A 19,309-nucleotide genomic window follows, 5' to 3' on the forward strand; every position below is an offset into this window, starting at 1 on the left:
AATGTGGAGGCTATATACAGGGTATTACGGTACAGAGTCAATGTGGAGGCTATATACAGGGTGTTACGGTACAGAGTCAATGTGGAGGCTATATACAGGGGGTACCGGTACAGAGTCAATGTGGAGGCTATATACAGGGGGTACCGGTACAGAGTCAATGTGGAGGCTATATACAGGGGGTACCAGTACAGAGTCAATGTGGAGGCTATATACAGGGGGTACCGGTACAGAGTCAATGTGGAGGCTATATACAGGGGGGTACCTGCACAGAGTCAATGTGGAGGCTATATACAGGGGGTACTGGTACAGAGTCAATGTGGAGGCTATATACAGGGGTACCGGTACAGAGTCAATGTGGAGGCTATATACAGGGGGTACCAGTACAGAGTCAATGTGGAGGCTATATACAGGGGGTACCAGTACAGAGTCAATGTGGAGGCTATATACAGGGGGGTACCGGTACAGAGTCAATGTGGAGGCTATATACAGGGGGTACCAGTACAGAGTCAATGTGGAGGCTATATACAGGGTATTACGGTACAGAGTCAATGTGGAGGCTATATACAGGGGATACCGGTACAGAGTCAATGTGGAGGCTATATACAGGGGGTACCGGTACAGAGTCAATGTGGAGGCTATATACAGGGTATTACGGTACAGAATCAATGTGGAGGCTATATACAGGGGGTACCGGTACAGAGTCAATGTGGAGGCTATATACAGGGGGTACCAGTACAGAGTCAATGTGGAGGCTATATACAGGGGGGTACCGGTACAGAGTCAATGTGGAGGCTATATACAGGGTATTACGGTACAGAGTCAATGTGGAGACTATATACAGGGGGTACCGGTACAGAGTCAATGTGGAGACTATATACAGGGTATTACGGTACAGAGTCAATGTGGAGGCTATATACAGGGTATTACGGTACAGAGTCAATGTGGAGACTATATACAGGGGGTACCGGTACAGAGTCAATGTGGAGACTATATACAGGGTATTACGGTACAAAAAAAAAATCACCTTTATTTAACCAGGTAGGCTAGTTGAGAACACCTTTATTTAACCAGGTAGGCTAGTTGAGAACACCTTTATTTAACCAGGTAGGCTAGTTGAGAACACCTTTATTTAACCAGGTAGGCTAGTTGAGAACAAGTTCTCATTTGCAACTGCGACCTGGCCAAGATAAAGCAAAGCAGTTCAACACATACAACACAGAGTTACACATGGAATAAAACAAACATACAATCAATAATACAGTACAGAATGTGCAAATGAGGATAAGAGAGGTAAAGCAATATATAGGCCATGGTGGCAAAGTAATTACAATATAGCAATTAAACACTGGAATGGTAGGATGTGCAGAAGATGAATGTGCAAGTAGGGATACTGGGGTGCAAAGGAGCAAGATAAATAAATAAATACAGTATGGAGATGAGGTAGATTGGATGGGCTATTTACAGATGGGCTATGTACAGATGCAGTAATCTGTGAGCTGCTCTGACAGCTGGTGCTTAAAGCTAGTGAGAGAGGTAAGAGTCTCTAGCTTCAGAGATTTTTGCAGTTCGTTCCAGTCATTGGCAGCAGAGAACTGGAAGGAGAGGCGGCCAAAGGAAGAATTGGCTTTGGGGGTGACCAGTGAGATATACCTGCTGGAGCGTGTGCTACAGGTGGGTGCTGCTATGGTGACCAGTGAGCTGAGATAAGGCGGGGCTTTACCTAGCAGAGACTTGTAGATGACCTGGAGCCAGTGGGTTTGGCGACGAGTATGAAGCGAGGGCCAGCCAACGAGAGCATACAGGTCGCAGTGGTTGGTAGTATATGGGGCTTTGGTGACAAAATGGATGGCACTGTGATAGACCTCATCCAATTTGTTGAGTAGTGTTGGAGGCTATTTTGTAAATGACAACGCCGAAGTCGAGGATAAAGGGTTAGGGTTATATATATAAATACCTGGTTAAATAAAGGGTTATGGTTATATCTATATAAATACCTGGTTAAATAAAGGGTTATATATCTAAATACATGGTTAAATAAAGGGTTAGGGTTATATATATAAATACCTGGTTAAATAAAGGGGAGATAAATAATAAGGGACCAGTTAGGATGTGACCCCCCAGTGTAGATAAATCAAATCAAATCAAATGTATTTATATAGCCCTTCGTACATCAGCTGATATCTCAAAATGCTGTACAGAAACCCAGCCTAAAACCCCAAACAGCAAGCAATGCAGGTATAGGAAAAACTCCCTAGAAAGGCCGAAACCTAGGAAGAAACCTAGAGAGGAACCAGGCTATGTGGGGTGGCCAGTCCTCTTCTGGCTGTGCCGGGTGGAGATTATAACAGAACATGGCCAAGATCTTCAAATGTTCATAAATGACCAGCATGGTCAAATAATAATAATCACAGGCAGAACAGTTGAAACTGGAGCAGCAGCACGGCCAGGTGGACTGGGGACAGTAAGGAGTCATTATGTCAGGTAGTCCTGAGTCATGGTCCGAGGGCTCAGGTCCTCCGAGAGAGAGAAAGAAAGAGAGAAAGAGAAAATTAGAGAGAGCGTACTTAAATTCACACAGGACACCGGATAGGACAGGAGAAGTACTCCAGATATAACAAACTGACCCTAGCCCCCGACACATAAACTACTGCAGCATAAATACTGGAGGTTGAGACAGGAGGGGTCAGGAGACACTGTGGCCCCATCCGATGACACCCCCGGACAGGGCCAAACAGGAAGGATATAAGGTTAAATCTAGACTTGGTTTCCTCTATCGTAATCACTCCTCTTTCATTCCAGCTGCCAAACTAACCCTGATTCAGATGACCATCCAACCCATGATCAATTACTGAGACGTAATTTATAGATCAGCAGGTAGGGGTGCTCCCGAGCGGCTACATGTTCTTTACCATTCGGCCATCAGATTTGCCTCCAATGCTCCTTCCAGGACACATCACGGCACTCTGTAAACTGGTCGTCTCTGTATACCCGTCGCAAGACCCACTGGTTGATGCTTATTTACGAAACCCTCTTAGGCCTCACTCCCCCCTATCTGAGATATCTATATCTGTCCAATGATGTTTGTACCATGTTTTGTGCTGCTACCATGTTGTGCTGCTGCCATGCTGTGTTGTCATGTGTTGCTGCCTTGCTATGTTGTTGTCTTTGGTCTCTCTTGATGTAGTGTTGTCTCTCTTGTCGTAATGTGTGTTTTGTCCTATATTTTATTTTTCTCCTCAGTCTGGATGAAATCAGGCTACTGAAAGCGCATAGTGGGCGAAGTCATCAGCACTCCTGTCACGTTCTGACCTTTATTTCCTTTGTTTTGTATTTATTTAGTATGGTCAGGGCGTGAGTTGGGTGGGCAGTCTATGTTTGATTTTCTATGATTTGGGATTTCTATGTTTCGGCCTAGTATGGTTCTCAATCAGAGGCAGGTGTCATTAGTTGTCTCTGATTGAGAATCATACTTAGGTAGCCTGGATTTCACTGTTTGTTTGTGGGTGATTGTCTATGTTGATGGCTTGTTTCAGCGGTGGTTGTTTTGTTTACTGTTTTTGTACAGTGTTTCAGTGTTTTCTTTATTAAAATTCACTATGAACACATATCACACCGCATTTTGGTCTTCCGATCCTTCTCGCCTCTCCTCTTCAGATGGAGAGGAGGACGACCGTGACAACTCCTCCCACAAGTCTCCAGAAAACATGTGTATCACAGGCTGACCACATCACTTGCATCATGTGCGCGTTGCAAAATACATTTAGAAATCTATGTTATTCAATTATTGCTCACGCGTCAACGAGCATCTGCGTTGCCAAGGGCTAAAATAGAAGTCAGTTCTATTTCTGACGCAGATCACGCTGCAAGTCCTAACTAATCCATCTCCTCATTGGTTTATAGAAACAGGTACCCATGTGCCATCTCCTCATTGGTTATACCCATCTGGGTGACTGAAAGACGAACAAAGTCAGTGGCGGTAATACACCTAATTTATTCAAGTTGTCAATCGCAATATAAAGTCAAGAGAAGAAAAGGCCTAGAAGGAGGAGAGATGACTAGAAATTATTCGTTTGACCGTTTTATGTGTGGATTCATTGGTGGAGTAGAGGACCTTGTGCATTTCAGGTAAAATAACAACTCAATGTTTATATCCCAGGACAAATTAGCTAGCAACAGCAAGCTAGCTAAAGAGGACGAATTAGCTAGCAAGTGCAAGCTAGCTAGCTAAATTGCCATAAATGTTTAATGCTTTTCGACCTGTCCCCAAATTAATGTAATTGGTTCAGAGTTTGTTTTGATATTTTAACCAGCGTGTCATGATCGCGTTTGGTGTGAACAAAATACATTTATGCACGATGGCACACGCGCGCAACCGGTTTGGGTTCAGTGTTAGGAACGAGAGGCACCTTTTCATTACAACGTTGGAGGAAATGCTTCCTAGCATGTGAAGAACGTGTTTGCTGGCCTCATAAATGCTAGCCATAGCTAATATTTAGAAAAACAATTTGTTGTTTGGCAAGAGTTATGCTAATCTGTTTGCAATCCCTTTAGTGTTGCTTTCTAGCTTGCTGGCTAGCTACCGAGGTTAGCTGGCTAATTAGCTACAGTAGTTAGCTACTGCCATCAGTTGATGTTATGTTATAATCATATTTATCTTATTCCACCATTTGTAAAATGCATACTGGCATTTGAATATAGTGAAGGAAAAGGGAATCTGGACACACTGTGGACAAGGTAGACACATTTAAATGTAGGTGTAGATCAGTGGCAGTCATTCATATTCTATTCACCCTGTTCAATGTAACATCCATAGGTTTAGGTCTACATGATACTAGAATTGTCCCTATACCCATCATGAGGTTGCTACAACCTAGCCTCTGAATGAAAGTTTACAACGTAGGTGACAGACAGTGACACATTCAATACCATCTTACACACTCTTGAATACATCTAGCTGATATAGGGTGCAATCATTAGTCTAACAGTTGCAAACAAATTTCTGTTGGGCAAACTCAGGTATGTTTATCCCTTTTCGTTCCATTTGCTTCCATTTAAGAAACGTTTTTCAACAGAATCGACATCAGTCTTCAGTGAGTTCAAGACAACTGGGAACTTCAGTGAGATCAACTGGGAACTTCAGTGAGTTCAAGACAACTGGGGAAAAAAGAGCTCCATCTGCGAAAATAAGTTTTGAACAGTCATCCAACTCAGGAACACGGGCCTCTTTCTAGACCTCTGACCAGAAGACAGACCACTGACATCATGATTCAACCTGTTTTTTTTCAGAGATCCCAGTTGTCTTGACACCATAAATCCAGAGAATGACAGACTTTGATGACAAAGTTTGATGAAAAACTTTTCCCACAAGAAGGACCACCTTACTTTTCAAGTGAGCACAGCACATCAGTGAGTCCAAAAATGTATTGTATGCTGCTGCATAAATTATGTAATATGCCAGGGTGATGTGTATACTGTAGCTAAGAAAGTAATACTCAGTGTATGTTGTGTAGTAAGCTGTTAGTAGCCCATGTGCCTCACCCTAATAATTTGGTCCCTTTCCCCCTAATAACTTAGCCCACTGTTCTGACTTGATGGTGCACATGTAGCCTATAGCCTGTTTTAGAGAAATGTCATCATCGAATATTGTAAGAGCTTTCATTGTCTGCTTATATGCCCCCTTTGTTTATCTTACGGTTCTGACTTGGTGTACAGGGAGAATAATGTAAGAACGGCACATTTTCTGAATTCTGTCGCTGTACATTTCAGAAGTGCTGAACAAATACAGTGCCTTGCGAAAGTATTCAGCCCCCTTGAACTTTGCGACCTTTTGCCACATTTCAGGCTTCAAACATAAAGATATAAAACTGTATTTTTTTGTGCAGAATCAACAACAAGTGGGACACAATCATGAAGTGGAACGACATTTATTGGATATTTCAAACCTTTTTAACAAATCAAAAACTGAAAAATTGGGCGTGCAAAATTATTCAGCCCCTTTACTTTCAGTGCAGCAAACTCTCTCCAGAAGTTCAGTGAGGATCTCTGAATGATCCAATGTTGACCTAAATGACTAATGATGATAAATACAATCCACCTGTGTGTAATCAAGTCTCCGTATAAATGCACCTGCACTGTGATAGTCTCAGAGGTCCGTTAAAAGCGTAGAGAGCATCATGAAGAACAAGGAACACACCAGGCAGGTCCGAGATACTGTTGTGAAGAAGTTTAAAGCCGGATTTGGATACAAAAAGATTTCCCAAGCTTTAAACATCCCAAGGAGCACTGTGCAAGCGATAATACCACTACCACTGCAAATCTACCAAGACCTGGCCGTCCCTCTAAACTTTCAGCTCATACAAGGAGAAGACTGATCAGAGATGCAGCCAAGAGGCCCATGATCACTCTGGATGAACTGCAGAGATCTCCAGCTGAGGTGGGAGACTCTGTCCATAGGACAACAATCAGTCATATATTGCACAAATCTGGCCTTTATGGAAGAGTGGAAAGAAGAAAGCCATTTCTTAAAGATATCCATAAAAAGTGTCGTTTAAAGTTTGCCACAAGCCACCTGGGAGACACACCAAACATGTGGAAGAAGGTGCTCTGGTCAGATGAAACCAAAATTGAACTTTTTGGCAACAATGCAAAACGTTATGTTTGGTGTAAAAGCAACACAGCTCATCACCCTGAACACACCATCCCCACTGTCAAACATGGTGGTGGCAGCATCATGGTTTGGGCCTGCATTTCTTCAGCAGGGACAGGGAAGATGGTTAAAATTGATGGGAAGATGGATGGAGCCAAATACAGGACCATTCTGGAAGAAAACCTGATGGAGTCTGCAAAAGACCTGAGACTGGGACGGAGATTTGTCTTCCAACAAGACAATGATCCAAAACATAAAGCAAAATCTACAATGGAATGGTTCAAAAATAAACATATCCAGGTGTTAGAATGGCCAAGTCAAAGTCCAGACCTGAATCCAATCGAGAATCTGTGGAAAGAACTGAAAACTGCTGTTCACAAATGCTCTCCATCCAACCTCACTGAGCTCGAGCTGTTTTGCAAGGAGGAATGGGAAAAAATGTCAGTCTCTCGATGTGCAAAACTGATAGAGACATACCCCAAGCGACTTACAGCTGTAATCATAGCAAAAGGTGGCGCTACAAAGTATTAACTTAAGGGGAATTTTTCAGTTCTTGATTTGTTAAAAATGTTTGAAATATCCAATAAATGTCGTTCCACTTCATGATTGTGTCCCACTTGTTGTTGATTCTTCACAAAAAAATACAGTTTTATATCTTTATGTTTGAAGCCTGAAATGTGGCAAAAGGTTGCAAAGTTCAAGGGGGCCGAATACTTTCGCAAGGCACTGTAGTTATATTGACCACATCCGTTTTTAGCTCTGTCAGTGTCTTAATTGAAATGACAGATTACCCCTTATCCGCTCATCGTTCCCTCATGCCATAGTTTGTACATCTCAATTGTCAGTAGAAACTACATTAGATTAAGCAAGTCAGCCATATCAGCTATGTTTTTTTAAAGGCAGTAAATGAGGCTGAATGTTTGACTGCCAGACAAGGCTCCGCTTATAGCCAGGTGTAGCAGAGGATTCACTCCATGGTACTGAATAGAAAGCTCTGCTGTTGAGACAGCTTTATATAGGCCCTAACAGTCTGTGGGCACCATTTGTCACGGTTGCAGTGAAGTTAATGTATTGTTTAGTGATGTTTTACATTGTGTAGTGGCTTTGCTGGCATGTATCAACAACAAAAATTTGTTTGTCCCACCAAGATTTACATGCTAAGATTTGCCACTGACCCTGGCAATAAATTAGTAAAACCAAACGCTTACCTTGACTTGGAAGAGTTCCAGTGTTGGATAGACAAAGCCAGCTAGCCAACATAGCATCATTCTGTTATAGCCAGCTATCCATCTCTCCGTTTGAGCCGGGTGTTTGAGTAGGCTAAACTAGCTAGCTGCATTTGCTAGCTAAGTAAGTTAATTTTTGTAATGAACTATAGCTATCTCTATCTCTTGCTCCTTCCTTTGTGAAGAAATTAATTTGTTCAAAACTTTTCTTTCTCTCTCTTTGAGTCAACTACTCACCACATTTTATGCAGTGCAGTGCTAGCTAGCTGTATCTTATGCTTTCAGTACTAGATTAATTCTCTCAACCAACATGTCAGTTGATGCTGCAAGAGCTCTGATAGGCTGGAGGATGTACTCTGGGAGTTGTCATAATTACTGTGTAAGTCTATGGAAGGGGGTGAGAATCATGAGCCTCCTAGGTTTTGTACTGAAGTCAATATACCCAGAGGAGGATGGAAGCTAACTGTCCTCTGGTTAAACCTTGGTGCTACCCTACAGAGTGCTGTTGAGGCTACTGCAGACCTTCAGTGAAAAACAGTGTTTTAATCAATTATTTGGTGACGTGAATATATGTTGTGTAAATTTATCTCAAATTGATAACTTTTTAAATATTTCACTATTTTTATGAAATTCACAGGAGCATGGTCCTCCCCTTCCTCCTCTAATGAGCCTTCACTGACACAGGCTGGCTCTGAAATGAGGATGGTCCTCCCTTTCCTCCTCTGAGGAGCCTCCACACGGGCTGCCTCAGAAATGAGGATGGTCCTCCCCTTCCTCCTCTGAGGAACATGGTCCTCCCCTTCCTCCTCTGAGGAGCATGGTCATCCCCTTCCTCCTCTGAGGAGCCTCCACACGGGCTGCCTCTGATATGAGGCGGGTCCTCCCCTTCGTCCTCTGAAATGAGGAGGGTCCTCCCCTTCCTGCTCTGAAATGAGGATGGTCCTCCCCTTCCTCCTCTGAAATGAGGATGGTCCTCCCCTTCCCCCTCTGAAATGAGGATGGTCCTCCCCTTCCTCCTCTGAAATGAGGATGGTCCTCCCCTTCCTCCTCTGAAATTAGGCAGTCCTCTCCTTCCTCCTCTGAAATGAGGATGGTCCTCCCCTTCCTCCTCTGAAATGAGGCAGGTCCTCCCCTTCCTCCTCTGAAATGAGGATGGTCCTCCCCTTCCTCCTCTGAAATGAGGCAGGTCCTCCCCTTCCTCCTCTGAGGATGTAGATGCATGACGCATTGTGAATTCCATGATCAGAACTTTACTAATACTAAAGCTGCATGAACTGTCAAGTTTAGAAACGATCTGATGTCTGTGGCACATTTGAAGATCAGGAAGTGTCCTTAATGTGTGTGGCCATCTTGCTACATGGAGTTCTTGGAAAGTCATGCACAGTTTGAGCTATTGTAGGTAGTGACGTTGCAGGCTAGCTCAGTGCTGCCCCCTCACATCCCAAGTGGAAGGCCAACCAGGGTACTGCAGGCTGCCATTAGCTACTAAATTATTCTCAGAACTTTGTTTGTGTGTGATTTTAAAGTCATCGGTTCAAAGAGATACATCTGGTGAAATAGAAGCAAGGTGCCATGATTATGGAAAAAATGATATATCCACAAATATTGACCACGAAGATGGTCTATATTCTGTCTATAATGGGGTATCAAAATATTATAAAATGTAATGTAAACAAAAATGAGCTTTTTGGTTGTAATTTAAGGTTAGGGTAAGACATAACGTTAGCAGAGTGGTTAAGGTTAGGGTAAGACATAACGTTAGCAGAGTGGTTAAGGTTAGGGTAAGACATAACGTTAGCAGAGTGGTTAAGGTTAGGGTAAGACATAACGTTAGCAGAGTGGTTAAGGTTAGGGTAAGACATAACGTTAGCAGAGTGGTTAAGGTTAGGGTAAGACATAACGTTAGCAGAGTGGTTAAGGTTAGGGTAAGACATAACGTTAGCAGAGTGGTTAAGGTTAGGGTAAGACATAACGTTAGCAGAGTGGTTAAGGTTAGGGTAAGACATAACGTTAGCAGAGTGGTTAAGGTTAGGGTAAGACATAATGTTAGCAGAGTGGTTAAGGTTAGGGTAAGACATAACGTTAGCAGAGTGGTTAAGGTTAGGGTAAGACATAACGTTAGCAGAGTGGTTAAGGTTAGGGTAAGACATAACGTTAGCAGAGTGGTTAAGGTTAGGTTTAAAATCAGATTTAAAAAAGAGACATTTTAGAAATTGGCAGGGTTTAGCCATAATTATGACTGACCTACCACTGATAACACACCTGATCACCGACAACAATGAGGCCTATAGGGAGGGGGTCAGAGACCTGGCAGTGTGGTGAGCAAGACAAACGTGACCTTTTGGTTACTAGTCCAACACTCTAACCACTAGGCTACCTGCCACCCATGCATAGACCAGGGTCTTTCACATATCCCGTGCATATACTGTACATAAGACATAACCTAAATCCAATATAAAACCAGTCAAATAACAACACAACTATTCAAGAAAAACTATTACATTCCTCAATAAGAAGGTCCTCAATCAATATTTAAATTGCCCGAGCGGCACCAGAACATCCAATTGTAATGTATTTTGTAGTTGGTTCTAGCAATGAGTTGCTTTAAAACTAAAAGTGGATTTACCTAGTTCGGTGGAGACCCGAGGAAGCTCAAGAGTTAACCAAATGGGTTTCCATGGTCAAGCAGCCGCACACAAGCCTAAGATCAACATTCGCAATGCCATGCGTCGGCTGAAGCAAGTCCCTGCAGCAATGATCCTTCATCTAGTGGAAAGCCTTCCCAGAAGAGTGGAGGCTGTTATAGCAGCAATGTTCCAACATCTAGTGGAAAGCCTTCCCAGAAGAGTGGAGGCTGTTATAGCAGCAATGTTCCAACATCTAGTGGAAAGCCTTCCCAGAAGAGTGGAGGCTGTTATAGCAGCAATGTTCCAACATCTAGTGGAAAGCCTTCCCAGAAGAGTGGAGGCTGTTATAGCAGCAATGTTCCAACATCTAGTGGAAAGCCTTCCCAGAAGAGTGGAGGCTGTTATAGCAGCAATGTTCCAACATCTAGTGGAAAGCCTTCCCAGAAGAGTGGAGGCTGTTATAGCAGCAATGTTCCAACATCTAGTGGAAAGCCTTCCCAGAAGAGTGGAGGCTGTTATAGCAGCAATGTTCCAACATCTAGTGGAAAGCCTTCCCAGAAGAGTGGAGGCTGTTATAGCAGCAATGTTCCAACATCTAGTGGAAAGCCTTCCCAGAAGAGTGGAGGCTGTTATAGCAGCAATGTTCCAACATCTAGCGGAAAGCCTTCCCAGAAGAATGGAGGCTGTTATAGCAGCAATGTTCCAACATCTAGCGGAAAGCCTTCCCAGAAGAGTGGAGGCTGTTATAGCAGCAAAGGAGGGACCAACTCCATATTAATACCCATAATTTTGGAATGAGATGTTAAACGAACAGGTGTCCACATACTTTTAGCCTTGTAATATACTTTTAGTGTATATACTTTTAGTATTGTAATTTATATGGAATGATAGGTTAAACGAGCAGGGGTCCATGGGATGTTAAACGAGCAGGGGTCCATGGGATGTTAAACGAGCAGGGGTCCATGGGATGTTAAACGAGCAGGGGTCCATGAGATGTTAAACGAGCCGGAGTCCACAAACTTTTGGTCATGTAGTGGTACCTAATCATCATAAAGATAAAACGATAAAACGTGACAAAATGACCCCACTGTTGAACTGTGAAAATGATTCAGGTTTTATTTCCATACATTTTATCTCATGGTGAGCAACAAACATGATGTGAAGAGTGAGTGAACAACACACACAGGTGAACCTTTATATAGAGAACAGAGGTACTGACTAAAATCCTTTTAAATCCTTCAAATCTTAATTCTACATTCTTGTCTGTTGAATCAACGCCCCAGAGTTCCTGCCACAGTTTAAAATGTCTCTTCAACCCGAAAGAGAGAAAGGTCAAGTATTACTTCATGCGGGTACAGTACATTAGATATAAAAGTTAACTTCCTGCCTGTCCTATTGAGGATTTCAGTGCAACAGTTTTTCAACAGAAATCTATCAATATGTTTGATAGATAGGTCTTGTGTTTGATCCTCCGTGACGTATACAGTAAACTTTAGGCAGTATTGTAGCGACCCTCATGTTGCAGTATATTTCATTTAAACACATTTTAATAGCCCGTCCTATGATACAAAACATCCATTGACAACACTTACAACTAAACTAGCTAGTGGTTGAAATATTCAAATAAATAAGACCATTTTAAACACAACAACATGGTGATTGGCCCAGTAAACACAGAGTTCACTTCAATAACAACCAGTAAGAATGCGAGGTTAGATAAATTAGTAGGAAGTGTAAGTTAAAACAATAACCGGCTTTTTTGATGGTATCGAAAAATGTGAAAGTATGACAACTATGCCAATTTGTGTGTTTGTGTCCATGATGCCAGTCCAGGGTTATATTCATTAGTGGGTACACCAATGCAAAAAGTGTTTCTTATTAACGGATAAGTTCAGGTAGTTCTAACCTGTTTCGACCCGTTTGCTTCCTAGTGAATACAACCCAGTCTCACACAGAGGACGTCTGAGCATCCTCGCCGGGGGCCTTGTTATTCCCTTGCATGCTCCCTGAGAAGTTGTCAGAGTCCAGCAGCTCCACAATACTATATGGAGAACAGTCCTCCAGCCCCAGCTTCCCACAGGCCCAGCCACAGAACCCCTTCTCCAGGTCGCGGACAGACAGCCACCACTCACTAAAGACCCAGGAGACCTGCGCCAGGGTGGAGTACAGAGCCAGGGACAGGGCCATGGGCATGATCAGCATGGGGTAGAAGATGATGAGGAAGGGGCAGATGGTAATCTTGTGCCAGAATGTTCTCTCCTCGTTGTAGACCAGGAACACGTTGTACCAGGTGAGCGTTCCATAGTAAAATGACGTGATGAAGGCGATAAGGAACACCAGAGGAGCACACAATAGGCTCCAGAGGATCACATGGGGGCCCTGAAAGAACCCCAAGCCACAGGAACACTTGGAGCCCTGCCCCCTCTCACACTCAGCGTCCAGACGTTCTTTAGAGAGGGCCATGTCCCGGAGTTCTCTCTCTGTTAGAGTAACGTGGATGTCTACCACCTGACCCTTCTTCTTCCCCCTGGTGATGGTGCCGGTCAAGGTCACATAACGGCTGTCTGGGGGCATGCTCCTGTCACTCCAGCCTCCTGGAGATAAACAACAACAACAACATTATGACACTAGTAAGCTCCAGCCTCCTGGAGATAAACAACAACAACATTATGACACTAGTAAGCTCCAGCCTCCTGGAGATAAACAACAACAACAACATGATGACACTAGTAAGCTCCAGCCTCCTGGAGACAAACAACAACAACATTATGACACTAGTAAGCTCCAGCCTCCTGGAGATAAACAACAACATTATGACACTAGTATGCGCCAACCTCCTGGAGATAAACAACAACAACATTATGACACTAGTAAGCTCCAGCCTCCTGGAGACAAACAACAACAACAACATTATGACACTAGTAAGCTCCAGCCTCCTGGAGACAAACAACAACAACAACATTATGACACTAGTAAGCTCCAGCCTCCTGGAGATAAACAACAACAACATCATGATGACACTAGTAAGCTCCAGCCTCGTGGAGATAAACAACAACAACAACATGATGACACTAGTAAGCTCCAACCTCCTGGAGATAAACAACAAAACATTATGACACTAGTAAGCTCCAGCCTCCTGGAGATAAACAACAACAACATTATGACACTAGTAAGCTCCAGCCTCCTGGAGACAACCAACAACAATAACATGATGACACTAGTAAGCTCCAGCCTCCTGGAGGTAAACAACAACAACATTATGACACTAGTAAGCTCCAACCTCCTGGAGACAAACAACAACAACATGATGACACTAGTAAGCTCCAGCCTCCTGAAGATAAACAACAACAATATTATGACACTAGTAAGCTCCAGCCTCCTGGATAAACAACAACAACAACATGATGACACTAGTAAGCTCCAGCCTCCTGGAGACAAACAACAACATTATGACACTAGTAAGCTCCAACCTCCTGGAGACAAACAACAACAACATGATGACACTAGTAAGCTCCAGCCTCCTGAAGATAAACAACAACAATATTATGACACTAGTAAGCTCCAGCCTCCTGGATAAACAACAACAACATGATGACACTAGTAAGCTCCAGCCTCCTGGAGACAAACAACAACATCATGACACTAGTAAGCTCCAACCTCCTGGAGATAAACAACAACAACATGATGACACTAGTAAGACAGAATACAAAAACATACACAGCACAGTTCACCAAATACATTTTAGAATTATTATTCTTTGCATAGAAGTGGGCTTGCTATCAGAGGGAAGAGGCAGCTAAACATATTGTAGTGAGAACATCATGTCAGATATCTGCTATGTTATGGAAACAACCCAACGATACACCTGTCGTACCATACCACTGATGTCTCACCTTCGCCGGTGGGTGTGTTGAGGAACTTGGCCCCCTCTTCAGTGCTCCTCTCAGCACCTCCCTCCTCTCCCACCTGCTCCTCCCCAGGCCCCCGCTCATTGTCTGAGCGATACACAATGATGGACTCAGGTCTGGGCTCCTTCCTCCTCCTCTTCCTCCGGTTGGCGGAGCCCACCTCTGCGTGGTTCCCTGATGCCTCTGACCTCTCCGACTGGAGGGAGATGAGCTGGGGGCTGTTATCCCCACTGGGCTGGGCCTCCGCCTGGGCCATACTGACTGACTAAGGGGAAAGACACCTCTCCGGGCCTTACTCCTGACTGGGGCTGGGACACCTCTCTAGGCCTTACCTCCTGACTGGGGCACCTCTCTGGGCCTTACCTCCTGACTGGGGCACCTCTCTGGGCCTTACCTCCTGACTGGGGCACCTCTCTGGGCCTTACCTCCTGACTGGGGCACCTCTCTGGGCCTTACCTCCTGACTGGGGCACCTCTCTGGGCCTTACCTCCTGACTGGGGCACCTCTCTGGGCCTTACCTCCTGACTGGGGCACCTCTCTGGGCCTTACCTCCTGACTGGGGCACCTCTCTGGGCCTTACCTCCTGACTGGGGCACCTCTCTGGGCCTTACCTCCTGACTGGGGCACCTCTCTGGGCCTTACCTCCTGACTGGGGCACCTCTCTGGGCCTTACCTCCTGACTGGCTTGGGACTAATGATCACTTGGGAAACAATGCTGCCTACATGTGTCCATTCTGTGTGAGAGCAGGTATTCCCAGAAGGAAAGCACTGACAGAATTGTACAAAGGAAAGAAACAGTCAGAATTTTAGGAGTGCTTCGAATATATTTCTGCCACTGTAATGTATCCAGTAATAACACGGGTTAGGTTACACTTCATGTTACTGCATTATTTAATTGAATACATTTATTTTTCATATCGATTTATATGCACATTGACAATACCATTGCAAATGTATATAGGCATAGACAACTACATTTCATATAATTTAATGAATGAAAGGGTTGTCCGCGTCGACACCATTTTTTGCAGTGGATCACGTTTATCCCACCAATGTACTAATGTAACCTCACCACGGCTTTGACAACGATGGAACCGTGAAAACCCACCATTACAACATAAGTACATTTTCAACATGGAGGCCACATTATGCATCAATGCATCAGACAAAAGGTTTACAGTAGATTGTATCAGCATTAAATGGTAGCGGAGAAACTAACGTAAGGGGCAATGTTTCCATTTAAATCACATCACACCCAGATATCTGTTCTTTTGTCTAAATAAATACCCGCGGCGTGGAAAACGTTTGCATTTACACTCAAAGACAATATGCCTTACCTTAAAATGGTTTACCACCGAAACTGAGGTATAGTAGTTGTGTTATTTTCGTGTGTAGTTATTTTATCCGACACTCCTTCGATAGACGTTGGTTCCACACCACTACGCTGTTCACCGATGTGGGCAGGGTTGCCAGGACCACACCATTTGTATCCCATTGACCGTACAAAACCAGCACAAAATGACTAAAAAGAAACATATTTTTTTCCACGGGAAGAGAGGAGTTGCCACATTTATACAATAAACAATTATCCCATAATTTTACCGAGCCAATTAAGAAGGAATATCGTAACTTGTAACGCAAAATGTGGGTTACGTCAAAATAATAATTATTGCGATCTAAGACATGACTTAAACTAATTTGATTATGTCGCAAGAGAAAAGATAATTTGCCCTTATTAAACTGCCCAGATAATTTTCTATCAGTGGATGATTGAACTAATTTGACTGCTCTGAATAAGCAATAAGGCATGACGGGGTACGGTGCTAAAGGCTGTTCTTGACATGACCCAACGTGGAGTGATTAAACAATAAGGCACGAGGACAGCACCATCGCGGAAAGAGATGGGGTGCCTTGTGAGGATCCACTGACAAGTGGCTAATCTGCCTTTGCCATCCGTTCCATTGGCCAGCATACAATCACTGGATAATAAATTGGACGAACTAAAAGCACATATATCCTACCAACGGGACATTAAAAACTGTAAAATCATATGTTTCACAGAGTTGTGGCTGGATGATGACATGAATAACATACAGCTGGCGGGTTATACACTATCAGCATGACAGAACAGCAGCCTCTGGTTAGACAAGGGGTGGCGGTCTATGTATATTTGTAAACAACAGCTGGTGAACGATATCTAAGGAAGTCTCGAGGTTCTGCTCGCCTGAGGTAAAGTCTCTCATGATAAGCTGTAGACCAAGCTATCTACCTAGAGAGTTTTCATCTGTAGTTTTCGTAGCTGTCTACATACCACCACAGACTGATGCTGGCACTAAGACCGCACTCAATGAGCTGTATACGGCCATAAGCAAACATGAAGACACTCATCCAGAGACACCTAGTGGCCAAGGACTTTAATGCAGGGAAACTTAAATCAGTTTTACCAAATGTGCAACCAGAGAGAAAAAAATCTAGACCACCTTTACTCCACACACACAGAGACGCGTACAAAGCTCTCCCTCTCCCTCCATTTGGCAAATGTGAACATAATACCATCCTCCTGATTCCGGCTTACAAGCAAAAACTAAATCAGGAAGCACCAGTGACTTGGTCAATAAAAAAGCAGTCAAATGAAGCAGATGCTGAACTACAGGACTGTTTTGCACAGACTGGGGATATGTTCCGCAATTCTTCCGATGGCATTGAGGAGTACACCACATCAGTCACTAGCTTCATCAATAAGTGCATTGATGATGTCGTCCCCACAGTGACTGTAAGTACATACCTCAACCAGAAGCCATGGATTACAGGCAACATCCTCACTGAGCTAAAGGCAAGAGCTGCCGCTTTCAAGGAGCGGGACTCTAACCCGGAAGATTCTTAGAAATCCCGCTATGTCCTCCGACGAACCATCAAACAGGCATAGCGTGGACTAAGATTGAATCATACTACACCGGCTCCGACAAGCGTCGGCTTACAAACTATTGCAGATGACAAAGGGAAGCATAGCTGAGAGCTGCCCAGTGGCACAAGCCTGCCAGACGAGCTAAATTTCTTCTATGCTCACTTCGAGGCAAGTAACACGGAAACATGCATGAGAGTATCAGCTGTTCCGGATGACTGTGTGATCAAGCTCTCCGCAACCAATGACCTTTAAACAGGTCAACAATCACAAGACCGCAGGGCCATACAGATTATCAGGATGTGAACTCCTAGCATTCGCTGACCAAATGGCAAGTGTCTTAACCTCTCCCTGTCTGAGTCTGTAATACCAACTAGTTTCATGCCGACCACCATAGTGCCTGTGCCGAAGAACACTAAGGTAACCTACCTAAATGACAACCGACACGTAGCACTCACATCTGTAGCCATGAAGTGCTTTGAAAGGCTGGCCATGGCTCACATCAACACCATTATCCCAGAAACCCTAGAACCACTCCAATTTGCATACCGCCCCAACAGATCCACAGATGATGCAATCTCTATTGCACTCCACACTGCACTTTATCCACCTGGACAAAAGGAACACTTATGTGAGAATGTTGTTCACTGACTACAGCTCAACGTTCAACACCATAGTGAACTCAAAGCTCATCACTAAGCTAAGGACCCTGGGACTTAACACCTCCCTCTGCAACTGGATCCTGGACTTCTTGACGGGCCTCCCCCTGGTGGTAAGGGTAGGTAACAACACATCAGCCACGGGGGCCCCTCAGGGGTGTGTGCTCAGTCCCCTCCTGTACTCCATGTTCACTCATGACTGCACGGCCAGGCACGACTCCAACACCATCATTAAGTTTGCCGATGACACAACAGTGGTAGGCCTGATCACCGACAACGACGAGACAGCATTAAGGGAGAAGGTCAGAGACCTGGCTGTGTGGTGCCAGGATAACAACCTCTCCCTCAATGTGATCAAGACTTGTGATTGTGGACTACAGGAAAAGGAGGACAGTGCATGCTCACAATCTCATCGAATGGGCTGTAGTGGAGCAGGTTGAGAGCTTCAAGTTCCTTAGTGTCCACATCACCAACAAACTAACATGGTCAAAGCACACCAAGACAGTCGTGAACAGGGCATGACAAAACCTATTCCCCCTCAGGAGACTGAAAAGATTTGGCATGGATACTCAAATCCTATAAAGGTTCTACAGCTGCACCATCGAGAGCATCCTGACTGGTTACATTACTGCCTGGTACGGCAACTGCTTGGCCTCCGACCGCAAGGCGCTACAGAGGGTAGTGTGAACAGCCCAGTACATCACTGGGGCCAAGCTTCCTGCAATCCAGGACCTCTATACCAGGCGGTGTCAGAGGAAGGCCCTAAAAATGGTCAAAGACTCCAGCCACCCTAGTCATAGACTCTTCTCTCTGCTACCGTATGGCAAGCGGTACCGGAGCACCAAGTCTAGGTCCAAGAGACTTCTAAACAGATTCTACCCCAAAGCCATACGACTGAACATCTAGTCAAATAGCTACCCAGACTATTTGCATTGCCACCCCACACTGCTGCTACTCTCTGTTATTATCTGTGCATAGTAATTTTAATAACTCTACCCAATATGTATATATTTGACCTTAATTACTTCCACTAACCGGTGCACAGCACATTGACTCTGTACCGGTACCCCCTGTATATAGCCTCCACATTGTACCAGTACCCCCTGTATATAGCCTCCACATTGACTATGTACCGGTACGCCCTGTATATAGCCTCCACATGGACTCTGTGCAGGTACCCCCTGTATATAGCCTCCACATGGACTCTGTACTGGTACCCCCTGTATATAGCCTCCACATTGACTCTGTACCGTAACACCCTGTATATAGCCTCCACATTGACTCTGCACCGTAATACCCTGTATATAGCCTCCACATTGACTCTGTACCGTAACACCCTGT

General features: G+C 44.3%; 1 protein-coding gene across 2 annotated transcripts; it reads right to left on the reverse strand.

Annotated features, from left to right (window-relative positions):
* Positions 1–11,592: 11,592 nt before the first annotated feature.
* Positions 11,593–16,247, reverse strand: tmem169b (transmembrane protein 169b). 2 transcript variants are annotated; one of them, XM_031806219.1, is made up of 4 exons: positions 15,745–16,247; positions 14,771–15,175; positions 14,393–14,739; positions 11,593–13,093 (listed from the first exon to the last, which is right to left on the reverse strand). In XM_031806219.1, the coding sequence occupies exons 3-4, from the start codon at positions 14,661–14,663 to the stop codon at positions 12,447–12,449; spliced, it is 918 nt and encodes a 305-aa protein (XP_031662079.1). In that variant the 5' UTR covers positions 14,664–14,739; positions 14,771–15,175; positions 15,745–16,247; the 3' UTR covers positions 11,593–12,446. The 2 variants fall into 2 exon arrangements, with proteins under 2 accessions (XP_031662079.1, XP_031662080.1); XM_031806220.1 differs by having other exon boundaries at positions 14,393–15,049; positions 15,081–15,175; positions 15,745–16,246.
* Between the last annotated feature and the right edge of the window lie 3,062 nt (positions 16,248–19,309).

The sequence above is a fragment of the Oncorhynchus kisutch genome, linkage group LG26 (assembly GCF_002021735.2).
Source record: "Oncorhynchus kisutch isolate 150728-3 linkage group LG26, Okis_V2, whole genome shotgun sequence".
In the NCBI taxonomy this organism is placed as follows: domain Eukaryota; kingdom Metazoa; phylum Chordata; class Actinopteri; order Salmoniformes; family Salmonidae; genus Oncorhynchus; species Oncorhynchus kisutch.

Coding starts and splice junctions, on each gene's coding strand:
- tmem169b (XM_031806219.1), bottom strand. CDS start 14,663: ATGGCCCAGGCGGAGGCCCAGCCCAGTGGGGATAACAGCCCCCAGCTC. Junction 13,094..14,392: donor CAACACACCCACCGGCGAAG/GTGAGACATCAG, acceptor GTTTATCTCCAG/GAGGCTGGAGTGACAGGAGC.